This window comes from Heptranchias perlo, chromosome 25, assembly GCF_035084215.1.
Source record: "Heptranchias perlo isolate sHepPer1 chromosome 25, sHepPer1.hap1, whole genome shotgun sequence".
Taxonomy (NCBI): Eukaryota; Metazoa; Chordata; class Chondrichthyes; order Hexanchiformes; family Hexanchidae; genus Heptranchias; species Heptranchias perlo.
Genome location: NC_090349.1, coordinates 2,348,045 through 2,365,722, shown reverse-complemented (window position 1 = coordinate 2,365,722; position 17,678 = coordinate 2,348,045). Strand labels below are relative to the sequence as shown.

Sequence of the window (17,678 nt, the reverse complement as noted above, 5' to 3'; positions counted from 1 at the left end):
GAGGGGCCGTATGGCCTACCCCTGCTCCTATTTCTTATGTTCTTATGTCAGACACTTGGCTAACCAGAAAACTATAGATTTAATTCTCACCCCAAAGCAGCTTGAATGGATTTCCGTGACAAAAGTGTACATTTGTCTGTGTTGAATTTTTAACTTGTATTTTGCTGTCAGAAACAGCATGTTAGGGGTTAATACCCAAGGTCACACAAAGTATTTTTCAACAGATAAGCATCAGTTCAGATGAGACATGTTGGCTAAAGAGGGCTCCACAAGGTTCAAATTTCTGAGGCAAATGCAATAGCTTGTCTGGGTTTTAGTCGTTTAATTGAACCACAGCCATCCCATTCATCATAAACATCTTTCCCATTGTCAAAGGTTAGTCATCTATTCAATATTGAAGAATGGCTGATTTGATCTGTTAGCCCAGAATTTGCTGTAGCCAGTCAATGAACGGTGCCTGCTGTTAGTTAAACTTGCCCTTGCCCGTTTAATCTCCATATTTTGCGCTGCAAGTGGGAGATGGAAACGGCGCACGCCCTCTTCAGCACATCTGGGATTGGAGTGAACAGGGCAAGCAACTGGGTATCTCTTTAATCAATCAGATTGAATGATTGTAAAATTAAGAGCACAGAGTCTGAACAAGGAAGTGTAAGTTGGAGTGGGTGAATTCAATGTCAAACCAGGTCCAGAAAGAGAAATAAAGAGTGGGAAAGAAAGATTAGATTAAGAGCGAGAGAAAAAAAGAGACAGAAAGAAAAAGTATCTCCAACACCAATTAAAAGCTGAAGGAATGACACACCACAATGGTAGATTTTTAGTGCCAGAGAGTGACTGACAGTAATTAACACTTATCACCCCGTTAAAAGGGTACTTAGACTGAAATAGACAAGCTCTAACTTTCTGTGGCGAGTTTAGTTTTTATCTACCGCGCAAATACAGGAACTTCACGCCGTTCAGTGGTGAGTCAGACAGTGAGATGCTGTTTTCGTGAAGCTAATCGCGGAGCGATGCATCTCAGACAGCAACTTTTGGATTTTCACGATTAACCACACTGCCCTCGCCTGAAGTTGCTGTGCGATTTGTGCATAAATAATGGTGAGTGCATTAGCAAATTCCTTACCGATGTAATGATGAGAGATGCAGCTGTTAACCGCCTTTTGTATCAGTATAGCTGCAGAGACAGTGCTATTGCCACCTTGACATGAAACAAAGAATCAGGCTTGAGCCTGGATAGAGGGTTTGATTGGTAGCTCTGTCTGAGACCCTTGAGGATGGGGGCAGGGTCACTGATTGACTGGAACCCTTTTTAAGTCCCAGAGGTTACCAATGAAGGAATTATAGGGGATATCATGTGTCAGTTTCATTCCTGTAGACAGCAGCCTAAGTGCTCTATGTTTTGAGGTTTTAGCAGAGCTGCTGAGTTAATTTTCAAGTGGTAGCCTGTTGTACAGGATAAGAAGTGAGTTCTGTATACTGGAGGGGTGACACCGACCCCAAGAAAATACCTGGTGTAAAATCACTACAACTATATCCTTGGGCGAAAGGAAGTAGGAAATAAGAGAACGTGCCTCAGCAAATCGATATATTTCATGGTAAAACACCAAATCTCCGGATCTTGCAGGCAGATCCTTTATCCTTACTTCATGACCACGTTGGGCTGAAAGTCATGTTGCACGGCCTTAGCAAGTTCTTCAGCGTACATCTCAAACCTCCCCGTCATCTGTGAAGAGGAGAAGAATTAAGAAACAGAAGCAGGGTCAGGAATAACTGGTCACCCAATGGAGACATTTCCTGCTCACTTCCTCTAATTGTTGAGCTCAGTGAAAGTCAAGGACACCCTTTCGTCTCTCAGCACTCCTCCTATCATTTGCAGCTTAATGTTACCATGCACGTCCACCCCTCCACCATTAACCTTTTACAGTCCTTGGCACAGAGGAGCTAGCCCAGGACAGAGACTATAGAGAGCTCTGTGATGCAGATTGCACCATTCTGGCTAGTTCCACTGGACTGTTGAATGCACTTTGATCTGTGGTGGACTGTGCAGGGAATCAATATATGAGAATTTTCAGCTGTAGCAGTTGAATGAACAGGTGTATATGCAGTGTTGTTGGCACCACCAGGCTTAGTGTGTGCAGGTAAAGCTGTTCTTGTAGCTAGCAGTCCGCCTGATTTGGAGAGGATTTTGTTTGAATTGTGGCAAAGTTGTCCAGTGGTGAAAGGAGAAATTCACCCTGTCTGGAACTGGACCTCTTTGATGGTCAGGTCTTACACCAGAATCGACTGCGATCCCCAGCTAGACCACCTCCCCTGCTGTATTTGGTGATGTGCCCAAATCAGTCAGTTATCCAGGTCTAGATAAACACTCAGGAGGTTGGAACTGCACCTAGACCCTGGGTGGGTGCAGAAGGGTTAAGGGGAGGCTGAATGGCAGAACCTTCTCCTGCAGATATCCAAACGATGTGAAACCTTGGCCTACTTTCTCTGGGCTTCCTGACTAGGATGAGGGAAAACTAGTTCTCCAGGTCGATCATGGATGGCCAATCTTGCAGTCATTGCTTGCGTTAAAGTGATGCTAATCACTAACGTAATGCTAACGTAAGTGTCAGGCTGGGTTTGAATCCCCATTGGGGTCTACAAAAGCACAGCAACCTACCGCCCATTCCCCCCACTCCCCCCCACTCCCTCTCACACTGTCCCACCGCCCATTCCCCCCACTCCCTCTCACACTGTCCCACCGCCCATTCCCCCCACTCCCTCTCACACTGTCCCACCGCCCATTCCCCCTACTCCCTCTCACACTGTCCCACCGTCCATCCCCCCCCACTCCCTCTCACACTGTCCCACCGCCCATTCCCCCCACTCCCCCTCACACTGTCCCACCGCCCATTCCCCCCACTCCCTCTCACACTGTCCCACCGCCCATTCCCCCCCCACTCCCTCTCACACTGTCCCACCGCCCATTCCCCCCCCACTCCCCCTCACACTGTCCCACCGCCCATTCCCCCCCACTCCCTCTCACACTGTCCCACCGCCCATTCCCCCCCACTCCCCCTCACACTGTCCCACCGCCCATTCCCCCCCCACTCCCTCTCACACTGTCCCACCGCCCATTCCCCCTACTCCCTCTCACACTGTCCCACCGTCCATCCCCCCCACTCCCTCTCACACTGTCCCACCGCCCATTCCCCCCACTCCCTCTCACACTGTCCCACCGCCCATTCCCCCCACTCCCTCTCACACTGTCCCACCCCCCATTCCCCCCACTCCCTCTCACACTGTCCCACCGCCCATTCCCCCCACTCCCTCTCACACTGTCCCACCCCCCATTCCCCCCACTCCCTCTCACACTGTCCCACCGCCCATTCCCCCCACTCCCTCTCACACTGTCCCACCGCCCATTCCCCCCACTCCCTCTCACACTGTCCCACCGCCCATTCCCCCCACTCCCTCTCACACTGTCCCACCGCCCATTCCCCCCACTCCCTCTCACACTGTCCCACCGCCCATTCCCCCCCCACTCCCTCTCACACTGTCCCACCGCCCATTCCCCCCACTCCCCCTCACACTGTCCCACCGCCCATTCCCCCCCACTCCCTCTCACACTGTCCCACCGCCCATTCCCCCCACTCCCTCTCACACTGTCCCACCGCCCATTCCCCCCACTCCCTCTCACACTGTCCCACCGCCCATTCCCCCCACTCCCCCTCACACTGTCCCACCGCCCATTCCCCCCACTCCCCCTCACACTGTCCCACCGCCCATTCCCCCCACTCCCTCTCACACTGTCCCACCGCCCATTCCCCCCACTCCCTCTCACACTGTCCCACCGCCCATTCCCCCCACTCCCTCTCACACTGTCCCACCGCCCATTCCCCCCACTCCCTCTCACACTGTCCCACCGTCCATCCCCCCCCACTCCCTCTCACACTGTCCCACCGTCCATCCCCCCCACTCCCTCTCACACTGTCCCACCGCCCATTCCCCCCACTCCCTCTCACACTGTCCCACCGTCCATCCCCCCCCACTCCCTCTCACACTGTCCCACCGCCCATTCCCCCCACTCCCTCTCACACTGTCCCACCGCCCATTCCCCCCCCACTCCCTCTCACACTGTCCCACCGCCCATTCCCCCCACTCCCTCTCACACTGTCCCACCCCCCATTCCCCCCACTCCCTCTCACACTGTCCCACCGCCCATTCCCCCCCACTCCCTCTCACACTGTCCCACCGCCCATCCCCCCCACTCCCTCTCACACTGTCCCACCGTCCATCCCCCCACTCCCTCTCACACTGTCCCACCGCCCATTCCCCCCACTCCCTCTCACACTGTCCCACCGCCCATTCCCCCCACTCCCTCTCACACTGTCCCACCGCCCATTCCCCCCACTCCCTCTCACACTGTCCCACCGCCCACTCCCCCCCACTCCCTCTCACACTGTCCCACCGCCCATCCCCCCACTCCCTCTCACACTGTCCCACCGCCCATCCCCCCACTCCCTCTCACACTGTCCCACCGCCCATTCCCCCCCACTCCCTCTCACACTGTCCCACCGCCCATTCCCCCCACTCCCTCTCACACTGTCCCACCGCCCATTCCCCCCCACTCCCTCTCACACTGTCCCACCGCCCATTCCCCCCCACTCCCTCTCACACTGTCCCACCGTCCATCCCCCCCACTCCCTCTCACACTGTCCCACCGCCCATTCCCCCCCACTCCCTCTCACACTGTCCCACCGCCCATTCCCCCCACTCCCTCTCACACTGTCCCACCGCCCATTCCCCCCACTCCCTCTCACACTGTCCCACCGCCCATTCCCCCACTCCCTCTCACACTGTCCCACCGCCCATTCCCCCCACTCCCTCTCACACTGTCCCACCGCCCATTCCCCCCACTCCCTCTCACACTGTCCCACCGCCCATTCCCCCCACTCCCTCTCACACTGTCCCACCGTCCATCCCCCCCACTCCCTCTCACACTGTCCCACCGCCCATTCCCCCCACTCCCTCTCACACTGTCCCACCGCCCATTCCCCCCCACTCCCTCTCACACTGTCCCACCGCCCATTCCCCCCACTCCCTCTCACACTGTCCCACCGCCCATTCCCCCCACTCCCTCTCACACTGTCCCACCGCCCATTCCCCCCACTCCCTCTCACACTGTCCCACCGCCCATTCCCCCCACTCCCTCTCACACTGTCCCACCGCCCATTCCCCCCACTCCCTCTCACACTGTCCCACCGCCCATTCCCCCCACTCCCTCTCACACTGTCCCACCGCCCATTCCCCCCCCACTCCCTCTCACACTGTCCCACCGCCCATTCCCCCCACTCCCTCTCACACTGTCCCACCGCCCATCCCCCCACTCCCTCTCACACTGTCCCACCGTCCATCCCCCCCACTCCCTCTCACACTGTCCCACCGCCCATTCCCCCACTCCCTCTCACACTGTCCCACCGCCCATTCCCCCCACTCCCTCTCACACTGTCCCACCGCCCATTCCCCCCACTCCCTCTCACACTGTCCCACCGCCCATTCCCCCCACTCCCTCTCACACTGTCCCACCGTCCATCCCCCCCACTCCCTCTCACACTGTCCCACCGCCCATTCCCCCACTCCCTCTCACACTATCCCACCGCCCATTCCCCCCACTCCCTCTCACACTGTCCCACCGCCCACTCCCCCCCACTCCCTCTCACACTGTCCCACCGCCCATCCCCCCACTCCCTCTCACACTGTCCCACCGCCCATTCCCCCCACTCCCTCTCACACTGTCCCACCGCCCATTCCCCCCACTCCCTCTCACACTGTCCCACCGCCCACTCCCCCCCACTCCCTCTCACACTGTCCCACCGCCCATCCCCCCACTCCCTCTCACACTGTCCCACCGCCCATTCCCCCCACTCCCTCTCACACTATCCCACCGCCCATTCCCCCCACTCCCTCTCACACTGTCCCACCGCCCACTCCCCCCCACTCCCTCTCACACTGTCCCACCGCCCATCCCCCCACTCCCTCTCACACTGTCCCACCGCCCATTCCCCCCACTCCCTCTCACACTGTCCCACCGCCCATTCCCCCCCCACTCCCTCTCACACTGTCCCACCGCCCATTCCCCCCACTCCCTCTCACACTGTCCCACCGCCCATTCCCCCACTCCCTCTCACACTGTCCCACCGCCCATTCCCCCACTCCCTCTCACACTGTCCCACCGCCCATTCCCCCCACTCCCTCTCACACTGTCCCACCGTCCATCCCCCCACTCCCTCTCACACTGTCCCACCGTCCATCCCCCCACTCCCCCTCACACTGTCCCACCGCCCATTCCCCCCACTCCCTCTCACACTGTCCCACCGCCCATTCCCCCACTCCCTCTCACACTGTCCCACCGCCCATTCCCCCCACTCCCTCTCACACTGTCCCACCGCCCATTCCCCCCACTCCCTCTCACACTGTCCCACCGCCCATTCCCCCCACTCCCTCTCACACTGTCCCACCGCCCATTCCCCCCCCACTCCCTCTCACACTGTCCCACCGCCCATTCCACACTCTCACAGTGGCCCACTTCTATTTTTACACACTAGCCGAGTTCTTCTCACACACCTGTCTGTCTGTGACAGGCCATCAGTTCCTTTGTGCACACCACTCTGATTTTTAGAACATAAGAACATAAGAAATAGGAGCGGGAGTAGGCCATAGGGCCCCTCGAGCCTGCTCCACCATTCAATGAGATCATGACTGATCTTCGATCTCAACTCCATTTTCCCGCCCGATCTCCATATCCCTTGATTCCCCTAGAGTCTATAAATCTATCGATCTCAGCCTTGAATATTATCAACGACTGAGCATCCACAGCCCTCTGGGGTAGAGAATTCCAAAGATTCTGAGTGAAGAAATTCCTCCTCATCTCAGTCCTAAATGGCCGACCCCTTATCCTGCGACTATGCCCTCTAGTTCTAGACTCTCCAGCCACGGGAAACAACCTCTCAGCATCTACCCTGTCAAGCCCTCTTAGAATTTTATAAGTTTCAATGAGATCACCTCTCATTCTTCGAAACTCCAGACAGTATAGGCCCATTTTACTCAATCTCTCCTCATAGGACAACCCTCTCATCCCAGGAATCAATGTCGTAAACCTTCGTTGCACTGCCTCTAAGGCAAGTATATCCTTCCTTAGATAAGGAGATCAAAACTGTGCACAAGGGAAGCTGGCCTGGGGCACACTAAGCAGCACCTCATCACTCCAGTGGGAAACTCTTAAAAGGAGGTGATATGGGTGCTTGGACAGCATTGCACGAAAGACCTTGACGTTTATCTTTGCTTTGACTCACCTTGAAGGCCCATTTATCACTCATCTGTCTACACAGGTTAAGATCCAGCTCGGTAACAAGCAGCCCATCCTTGGTACGTGACAGACCAGGAGTCCGACTACCATCAGGAGCAGCAACGTAACTGGAGCCGTAGAAATGGCCAAAGTCATGATGAGCTTTCAAAGAGAAAAAGAAAAAAGCATTAATACAGACAAGGGAAGTTAACTAGTCTGGTGGGAGGGGATTTTAAACTAATTTGGCAGGGGGTGGGCACCAGGATGAAACATTAGAGAGGAGAAACAAAGTGCACAGAAGACTGGGAGAGATAAACAGCATTAGAATAAAGTGTAATTCAGAAATAGGAGGGATCAAACGGGGCAAATGCGAGGCAGTCTAAGATGAGTTTGAAGTGCATGTGCGTAAATGCACGTAACGTGGTAAATAAGGTTGGTGAGCTGCAGGCACAAGTCGTCTCATGGGACTATGATATAGTGGGAATAACAGAGACCTGGCTCAAAGAAGGGAAGGATTGGGTACTTATTATTCCTACAAGGTAATCAGAAAAGATAGGGAAGGGGAAAAAGGCAGTATTGATCAAAGAAACTATTATAGCACTGGAAAGGGATGATGTAGTTGTGGGGTCAAAGACAGAATCTATTTGGTTAGAATTAAGGAACAATAGAGGAGCTATTACACTACTGGGTGTATACTATAGGCCACCAAATAGTGGGAAGGAGATAGAGGAGCAAATTTGCAGGCAAATTACAGAAAGATGCAAGAACTATAGAGTAGTGATAATGGGGGATTCAATTATCCCAATATAAACTGGGATAGTAACAGTGCAAAGGGCAAAGGGGGACGGGGAATTCCTTTGCCCTTGTGTACAAGAGAACTTTCTTGATCAGTGTGTTTCCAGCTCAACGAGGAAGGAAGGAAGCAGTGCTGGATCTAATTCTGGGGAATGAAGTGGGGCAGGCGGAGCATGTTTCAGTGGGGGAGCATTTGGGGAACAGTGATCATAATACCATTGAGTTTGGAATAGTTATGGAAAAGGACAAGGAACAATTAAGCATAAAAATACTCAACTAGAGGAGGGCTAATTGCAGTGAGTTAAAAAGGGATCTTGCCCTGGTGGATTGGAATCAAAAATTGGTAGGCAAAATAGTAATTGAACAATGGGAGGCCTTCAAGGAGGAGATGGTTCGGGTACAGAGTAGACACAGTCCTACGAGGGAGAAAGGAAGGGCATCCAAAGCCAGAGCTCCCTGGATGACTAAAGATATAGAGATTAAAATGAAACAGCAGCTTGTAGGAAAATCCGCATCGGAGCAATGGGAGTCTTTCAGAAGGGAGATTGAGACCATACAATGGCAACATGTTCCCGTAAAGGTCAAGGGTGGTTCCAAGAACTCCAGGGAACCTTGGATGTCAGGGGATATACAAGAATGGATTAGGAAAAAAAGGAGGGCTTTTGGCAGATACAGAAGGCTAAAGACGGAGGAAGCCCTAGAGGAGTACAAAAAGTGCAGGGGGATACTTAAAAAAGAAATTAGGAGATCAAGGAGGGGCCATGAAATAACACTGGCGAGCAAAATAAAGGAAAATCCTAAGATGTTTTATAAGTATATTAAGGGTAAGAGGATGACTAGGGAAAAAATAGGGCCCATTAGGGACAAAAATGACAATCTGTGTGTGGAGCCGGCAGATGTAGGAGGGCTTCTAAATGAATTTTTTGCATCTGTTTTCACTATGGAGAAGGACGATGTCGACATAGAAATACGGCAGGGGGACTGTGATATACTCGAACATATTAACATCGAGCGGGAGGAGGTATTGGCAGTTTTAGCAGGCCTAAAAATGGATAAATCCCCAGGCCCGGACGAAATGTATCCCAGGCTACTGTGTGAGGCAAAGGAGGAGATTGCGGGGGCTCTGACACATATATTCAGAACCTTTCTGGCCACAGGGGATGTGCCAGAGGACTGGAGAACCGCTAATGTAGTACCATTATTTAAGAAGGGGAGTAGGGAAAAACCGGGGAACTACAGGCCAGTGAGCCTAACATCAGTGGTAGGAAAATTATTGGAAAAAATTCTGAAGGACAAAATTAGTCTCCACTTGGAGAAGCAAGGATTAATCAGGGATAGTCAACATGGCTTTGTCAAGGGAAGATCATGTCTGACTAACTTGATTGAATTTTTTGAGGGGGTGACTAGGCGTGTGGATGAGGGTAACGCAGTGGATGTGGTATACATAGATTTCAGTAAGGCCTTCGATAAAGTCCCCCACAGGAGACTGGTCAAGAAGGTACGAGCCCATGGAATCCAGGGTGCCTTGGCACTTTGGATACAAAACTGGCTTAGTGGCAGAAGGCAGAGGGTGATGGTCGAAGGTTGTTTTTGTGACTGGAGGCCTGTGGCCAGTGGGGTACCACAGGGATCGGTGCTGGGTCCCTTGCTGTTTGTGGTCTACATTAACGACTTGGATATGAATGTAAAAGGTATGATCAGTAAGTTCGCTGATGATACAAAAATTGGTAGGGTGGTAAATAGCGAGGAGGATAGCCTCAGTCTGCAGGACGATATAGATGGGTTGGTCAGATGGGCGGAACAGTGGCAAATGGAATTTAACCCGGAAAAGTGCGAGGTGATGCACTTTGGAGGGACTAACAAGGCAAGGGAATACACAATGAATGGGAGGACCCTAGGCAAGACAGAGGGTCAGAGGGATCTTGGTGTGCAAGTTCACAGATCCCTGAAGGCGGCGGAACAGGTAGATAAGGTGGTAAAGAAGGCATATGGGATACTTGCCTTTATTAGCCGAGGCATAGAATATAAGAGCAAGGAGGTTATGATGGAGCTGTATAAAACACTGGTTAGGCCACAGCTGGAGTACTGTGTGCAGTTCTGGTCGCCACACTACAGGAAGGATGTGATCGCTTTGGAGAGGGTGCAGAGGAGATTCACCAGGATGTTACCAGGGCTGGAGCGCTTCAGCTATGAAGAGAGACTGGGAAGATTGGGTTTGTTTTCCTTGGAGCAGAGGAGGCTGAGGGGGGACATGATTGAGGTGTACAAAATTATGAGGGGCACAGATAGGATGGATACTAAGGAGCTTTTTCCCTTCGTTGAGGGTTCTATAACAAGGGGACATAGATTCAAGGTAAAAGGCGGGAGGTTTAGAGGGGATTTGAGAAAGAACTTTTTCACCCAGAGGGTGGTTGGAGTCTGGAACTCACTGCCTGAAAGGGTTGTGGAGGCAGGAACCCTCACAACATTCAAGAAGCATTTGGATGAGCACTTGAAATGCCATAGCATACAAGGCTACGGACCAAATGCTGGAATATGGGATTAGAGTAGACAGGGCTTGATGGCCGGCGCGGACACGATGGGCCGAAGGGCCTCTATCCGTGCTGTATGACTCTATGACTCTATGAGGCTTATGACAAATGTAAGGTTCAACAACAACAACAACTTGCATTTATATAGTACCTTTAATGTAGTAAAATGTCCCAATGTGCTTCACAGGAGTGATTATCAAATCAGATTTGTCATCGAACTACATAAGAAGATATTAGGTCAGGTGACCATAAGCTTGGTCAAAGAGGTAGGTTTCAAGGAGTGTCTTAAAGGAGGAGAGAGGTTTAGGGAGGGAATTCCAGAGCTTAGGCACTAGGCAGCTGAAGGCCTGGCCACTAATGGTGGAACGATTAAAATCGGGGATGCGTAAGAGGCAAGAATTGGAGGACCGCAGAGATCTCAGAGTGTTGTAGGGCTGGAGGAGGTTACAGAGAAAGGGAGGGGCGAGGCCATGGAGGGATTTGAAAACAAGGATGAGAATTTTAAAATTGGGGCATTCCTGGACCGGGAGCCATTGTAGGTCAGCGAGCACAGGGGTTCATAATGTAGTACAGAGCCAAGCTAAATATAGAAAGTAGAAAGGAGATCTAAAAAGGAATTAAGAGGGGCAAAGAGAGAGTATGAGAATAGATTAGCAGCTAACATAAAAGGGAACCCAAAAGTCTTTATAAACATATAAACAGTAAAAGGGTAGTCAAAGGAAGTGTGGGACCGATTACGGGCAATTCGGGTCAAAATCCTGGAACTCCCTTCCTAACAGCACTGTGGGAGAACCTTCACCACACGGACTGCAGCGGTTCAAGAAGGCGGCTCACCACCACCTTCTCAAGGGCAATTAGGGATGGGCAATAAATGCTGGCCTTGCCAGCGATGCCCACATCCCACGAACGAATAAAAAAAAATAAAGATCTCGTGGAGGCAGAGGGCATGGCTGAGGTACTAAATGAATACTTCGCGTCGGTCTTCATTAGAGAAGAGGATGCTGCCATTGTAGCAGTAAAGGAGAAGGCAATAGCAATACAGGATAGGATAAAAGATTGGCACTATTCAAAATAAAAAAGTCACCCGGTCCAGATGGGAAGCATCCTAGGTTACTGAGGGAAGTAAGGGTGGAAATTTTCGAGGCTTTGGCCACAATCTTCCAATCCTCCTTAGATATGAGGGTGGTGCCAGAGGACTGGAGGATTTCAAATGTTACACCCCTGTTCAAAAAAGATAAGGGAGATAAACCCGGCAATTACAGGCCAGTCAGCCGAACGTCGGTGGTGGAGAAACTTTCAGAGACAATAATCTGGGATAAATTAATTGGCACTAGGAAAAATATGGGCCAATAAATGAAAGTCAGCACAGATTAGTTAAAGGAAAATCGTGTTTGACTAACTTGATTGAGTTCTTTAATGAAGTAACGGAGAGGGTTGATGAGGCTGGTGCGGTTGATGTTGTGTATATGGACTGTCAAAAGGCATTTGATAATGGACCACATAATAGACTTGATGGCAAGATTGAAGCCCATGGGATTAAAGGGACAGTGGCAGCGTGGATACAAAATTAGCTAAGATACAGAAAGCAGAGAGTGGTGGTGAATGGTTGTTTTTCAGACTGGAGGGAAGTATATAGTGGTGTTCCCCAGGGGTCAGTATTAGGACCACTGCTCTTTTTAATACATATTAATGACCTGGACTTGGGTATAGAGGGTATAATTTCAAAGTTTGCAGATGACATGAAACTTGGAAATGTAGTAAACAATGTGGAGGATAGATACCCGGACTTCAAGGTTTAAGTTACGAGGAGAGATTACACAAATTGGGGTTGTATTCTCTGGAGTTTCGAAGGTTAAGGGGTGATCTGATCAAAGTTTAGAAGATATTAAGGGGAACAGATAGGGTGGATAGAGAGAAACTATTTCCGCTGGTTGGGGATTTTAGGAGTAGGGGGCACAGTCTAAAAATTAGAGCCAGACCTTTCAGGAGCAAGATTAGAAAACATTTCTGCACACAAAGGGTGGTAGAAGTTTGGAACTCTCTTCCGCAAATGGCAATTGATACTAGCTCAATTGCTAAATTTAAATGTGAGATAGATAGCTTTTTGGCAACCAAAGGTATTAGGGGATATGGGCCAAAGACAGGTATATGGAGTTAGATCACAGATCAGCCATGATCTTATCAAATGGCGGAGCAGGCACGAGGGGCTGAATGGCCTACTCCTGTTCCTATGTAACAGACTTCAGGAGGACATAGACAGACTGATGAAATGGGCAGACACATGGCAGATAAAATTTAACACAGAGAAGTGTGAAGTGATAGATTTTGGCAGGAAGATTGAGGAGAGGCAATTTAAACTAAATGGTATAATTTTAAAGGGGGCGCAGGAACAGAGAGATCCTGGGGTGTATGTACACAAATCTTTGAAGATGACAGGACAAGTTGAGAAGGCTGTTAAAAAAGCATACGGGATCCTGGGCTTTATTAACAGAGGCACAGAGTACAAAAGCAAGGAAGTTATGCTAAACCTTTATAAAACACGCCTTAGGCCTCAGCTGGAGTATTGTGTTCAATTCTGGGCACCACACTTTAGGAAGGATGTCAACGCCTTAGAAAGGATGCAGAAAAGATTTACTAGAATGGTACCAGGGATGAGGGACTTCAGTTATGTGGAGAGACTGGAGAAGCTGGGGTTGTTCTCCTTAGAACAGAGAAGTTTAAGGGGAGATTTGATGGAGGTCTTCAAAATCATGAACGGTTTTGATAAGAGTAAATAAGGAGAAACTTATTAGTTAGGAGTTAGGAAATAAATTAAAAAGCAGGACCTCTAAGGTAGTAATCTCAGGATTACTCCCAGTGCCACGTGCTAGCGAGAGCAGAAATAGGAGAATAGACCAGATGAATGCGTGGCTTGAGAAATGGTGTAGGAGGGAGGGGTTTAAATTCATGAGGCATTGGGACCGATTCTGGGAAAGGCGGGACCTGTACAAGCTGGACGGGTTGCACCCAAGCAGAACCGGGACCAATATCCTCGCGGGGGCATTTGCTAGTTCTGTTGGGGAAGGTTTAAACTAGTATGGCAGGGGGATGGGAACCAAAGGGCAGGTACAGATAGGACAAATTCAGACCAGGAAACAGTAAATAGAAAAGCAGTTAGTGACGTAGTTAGCGACTCAGAAAGGCAAAAGAGGCAAAGGTTAAATAGTGTTCAGCACAGGAATTTGATGGGGTTAAAGGGTATATACTTCAATACAAGGAGTATTACAAACAAAGCAGATGAGCTAAGGGCACAGATAGACACATGGCAGCATGATATCATTGCTATAACGGAAACCTGGCTTAAAGAGGGGGATAAGAGGGGTGTCGTCGACAGTGCTATCAAGCGGCACTTACTCACCAATAACCTGCTCACCAATGCTCAGTTTGGGTTCCGTCAGGACCACTTGGCTCCAGACCTCATTACAGCCTTGGTCCAAACATGGACAAAAGAGCTGAATTCCAGAGGTGAGGTGAGATTTATTGCCCTTGACATCAAGGCAGCATTTGACCGAGTGTGGCACCAAGGAGCCCTCGTAAAATTGAAGTCAATGGGAATCAGGGGGAAAACTCTCCAGTGGCTGGAGTCATACCTAGCACAACGGAAGATGGTAGTGGTTGTTGGAGGCTAATCATCTCAGCCCCAGGACATGGCTGCAGGAGTCGCTCAAGGCAGTGTCCTAGGCCCAACCATCTTCAGCTGCTTCATCAATGACCTTCCCTCCATCATAAGGTCAGAAATGGGGATGTTCGCTGATGATTGCACAGTGTTCAGTTCCATTCGCAACCCCTCAAATAATGAAGCAGTCCGTGCCCGCATGCAGCAAGACCTGGACAACATCCAGGCTTGGGCTGATAAGTGGCAAGTAACATTCGCGCCAGATAAGTGCCAGGCAATGACCATCTCCAACAAGAGAGAGTCTAATCACCTCCCCTTGACATTCAACGGTATTACCATCGCCGAATCCCCCACCATCAACATCCTGGGGGTCACCCTTGACCAGAAACTTAACTGGACCAGCCATATAAATACTGTGGCTACGAGAGCAGGTCAGAGGCTGGGTATTCTGCGGCAAGTGACTCACCTTCTGACTCCCCAAAGCCGTTCCACCATCTACAAGGCACAAGTCAGGAGTGTGATGGAATACTCTCCACTTGCCTGGATGAGTGCGGCTCCAACAACACTCAAGAAGCTCGATACCATCCAAGATAAAGCAGCCCGCTTGATTGGCACCCCATCCACCACCCTAAACATTCACTCCCTTCACCACCGGCGCACTGTGGCTGCAGTGTGTATCATCCACAGGATGCACTGCAGCAACTCGCCAAGGCTTCTTCGACAGCACCTCCCAAATCCGCGACCTCTACCACCTAGAAGGACAAGAGCAGCAGGCACATGGGAACAACACAACCTGCATGTTCCCCTCCAAGTCACACACCATCCCGACTTGGAAATATATCGCCGTTCCTTCATCGTCGCTGGGTCAAAATCCTGGAACTCCCTTCTGAACAGCACTGTGGGAGAACCGTCACCACACGGACTGCAGCGGTTCAAGAAGGCGGCTCACCACCACCTTCTCAAGGGCAATTAGGGATGGGCAATAAATGCCGGCCTCGCCAGCGACGCCCACATCCCATGAACGAATAACAAAAAATTTGGCAGCTCAATATCCCTGGATATAGAATTTTCAGGCAGGATAGAGTGGATGATAAAAAGGAGGCGGGGTAGCATTATTGGTTAAAGAATCAATTACAGTTGTGAGAAGGGATGATATGCTAAATGGATCATCAATCGAGGCCACATGGGTTGAGTTAAGAAATAAAAAAGGGGCAGTCACACTACTAGGAGTGTACTATAGACCCCCGAATAGCGAAAGGGAGATAGAAGAACAAATATGTCGGCAAATTTCTGAGTGCAAAAATAAGAGGGCAATAATAGTAGGGGACTTCAACTACCCTAACATCAACTGGGATTCAAACAGTGTGAGGGGCACAGAGGGCGCAAAATTCTTGATTGGTGTCCTGGAGAACTTTTTTAGCCAGTACGTGACAAGCCCAACAAGAGGGGATGCAATTCTAGATTTAGTCCTGGGAACTGAAGATGGGCAAGTGGGTGAAGTGACAGTGGGTGACCATATTGGGGATAGTGACCACAATTCAGTTAGTTTTAGCATTATGTAAAAGGACAGAGTTAAATCAGGAGTAAACATTTTAAATTGGGGGAAGGCAAATTTTACAGAACTAAGAGGTGATTTGGCAGAAGTGGACTGGACACAACTACTTGAGGAGAAATCAGTGGCAAGCCAGTGGGAGGCACTAAAAAGTGAAATTCTATGGGTACAATGCAGACACGGCCCCTCGAAGAAAAAGGGTGGCACTGCCAAATTTAGAGCCCCCTGGTTATCTAGAAGTATAAAGCAGAAAAAGAAAGCTTATGACAGTCACAGAAAACTAAATACTGCAGAAAGCCTAAAGGAGTATAAAAAGTACAGGGATGACGTAAAAAAGGAAACAAGGAAAGCAAAGAGAGGGCATGAAAAAATATTAGCTGGTAAAATTAAAGAAAACCCAAAGATGTTTTATCAGTACATTAAGAACAAGAGCATAGCTAAGGAAAAGGTGGGACCTATCAGGGATGATAAGGGTAACTTGTGTGTAGAAGCAAAGGATGTGGGTAGGGCTTTAAATGAATATTTTGTCTCCGTATTCACAAAGGAAAGGGATGATCCGGACGCAGTAGTTAAAGAGGAGAGGTGTGAAATATTGGATAAGGTAAACATTACAAGAGAGGAAGTGCTAGAGGGACTGGAATCCTTTAAAGTTGATAAGTCACCAGGGTCGGATGGATTGTTTCCTAGGCTATTGAAGGAAGCCAGGGAGGATATAACGGATACTCTGAGGATCATTTTCCAATCCTCACTGGATACAGGGGAGATACCGGAGGACTGGAAGACTGCAAACGTAGCACCATTGTTTAAAAAGGGTACGAGGGAAAGGCCGAACAATTATAGGCCGGTCAGTCTTACCTCGGTGGTGGGCAAACTATTGGAATCAATACTGAGAGAGAGAATAAACTGTCACTTGGAAAGACATGGTTTAATCAGAGATAGTCAGCATGGATTTGTTCAGGGAAGGTCATGCCTTACAAATCTGATTGAATTCTTTGAGGAAGTGACAAGGAGGATTGATGAGGGTAGTGCAGTGGATGTTGTCTACATGGATTTTAGTAAGGCATTTGACAAGGTCCCACATGGCAGACTGATCAGAAAGATAAAAGCCCATTGGATACAGGGAAATGTGGCGAATTGGATCCAAAATTGGCTCAGTAATAGGAAACAAAGGGGAAAAATCGATGGATGTCTTTGCAAATGGAAATCCGTTTCCAGTGGTGTGCCACAGGGCTCAGTGTTGGGTCCCTTGCTGTTTGTGGTATATCTTAATGATTTGGACTTGAATGTAGGGGGCATGATTGGCAAATTTGCAGACGACACAAAAATTGGCCGGGTAGTTGATAATGAAGAGGATAGCTGTAGACTCCAAGAAGATATCAATGGGTTGGTGGAGTGGGCGGAAAAGTGGCAAATGGAGTTCAACCCGGAGAAATGTGAGGTAATGCACTTAGGGAGGGCAAACAGTAAAAGGGAATACGCAGTAAACGGGAATATATTGAGAGGGGTAGAGGAAGTGAGAGACCTTGGAGTGCATGTGCACAGGTCCCTGAAGGTGGCAGTACAGGTAGATAAGGTTGTGAAGAAGGCATAGGGAATGCTCTCCGTTATTAGCTGAAGTATAGAATACAAAAGCAGGGATGTAATGATGGAACTGTATAAAACCCTGGTAAGGCCACAGCTAGAGCATTGTGTGCAGTTCTGGTCACCACATTACAGGAAGGATGTAATTGCTCTGGAGAGAGTGCAGAGAAGATTTACAAGAATGTTGCCAGGGCTTGAAAATTGCAGCTATGAGGAGAGATTGGATAGGCTGGGGTTGTTTTC

The 17,678-nt window shown here is 50.0% G+C and overlaps 1 protein-coding gene across 1 annotated transcript in view; it reads right to left on the bottom strand.

The window, feature by feature from the left end:
* Positions 1 to 302: 302 nt before the first annotated feature.
* upb1 (ureidopropionase, beta) overlaps positions 303 to 17,678 on the bottom strand; it is a 153,678-nt gene continuing 136,302 nt past the window's right edge. The window contains exons 9-10 of the mRNA XM_068005431.1: positions 7,329 to 7,483; positions 303 to 1,720 (exon numbers count right to left, since the gene is read on the bottom strand). Of these exons, the coding sequence (XP_067861532.1) occupies positions 1,637 to 1,720; positions 7,329 to 7,483 (239 nt within the window). The 3' untranslated portion in view covers positions 303 to 1,636. The remainder of the gene's footprint in view (positions 1,721 to 7,328; positions 7,484 to 17,678) is intronic.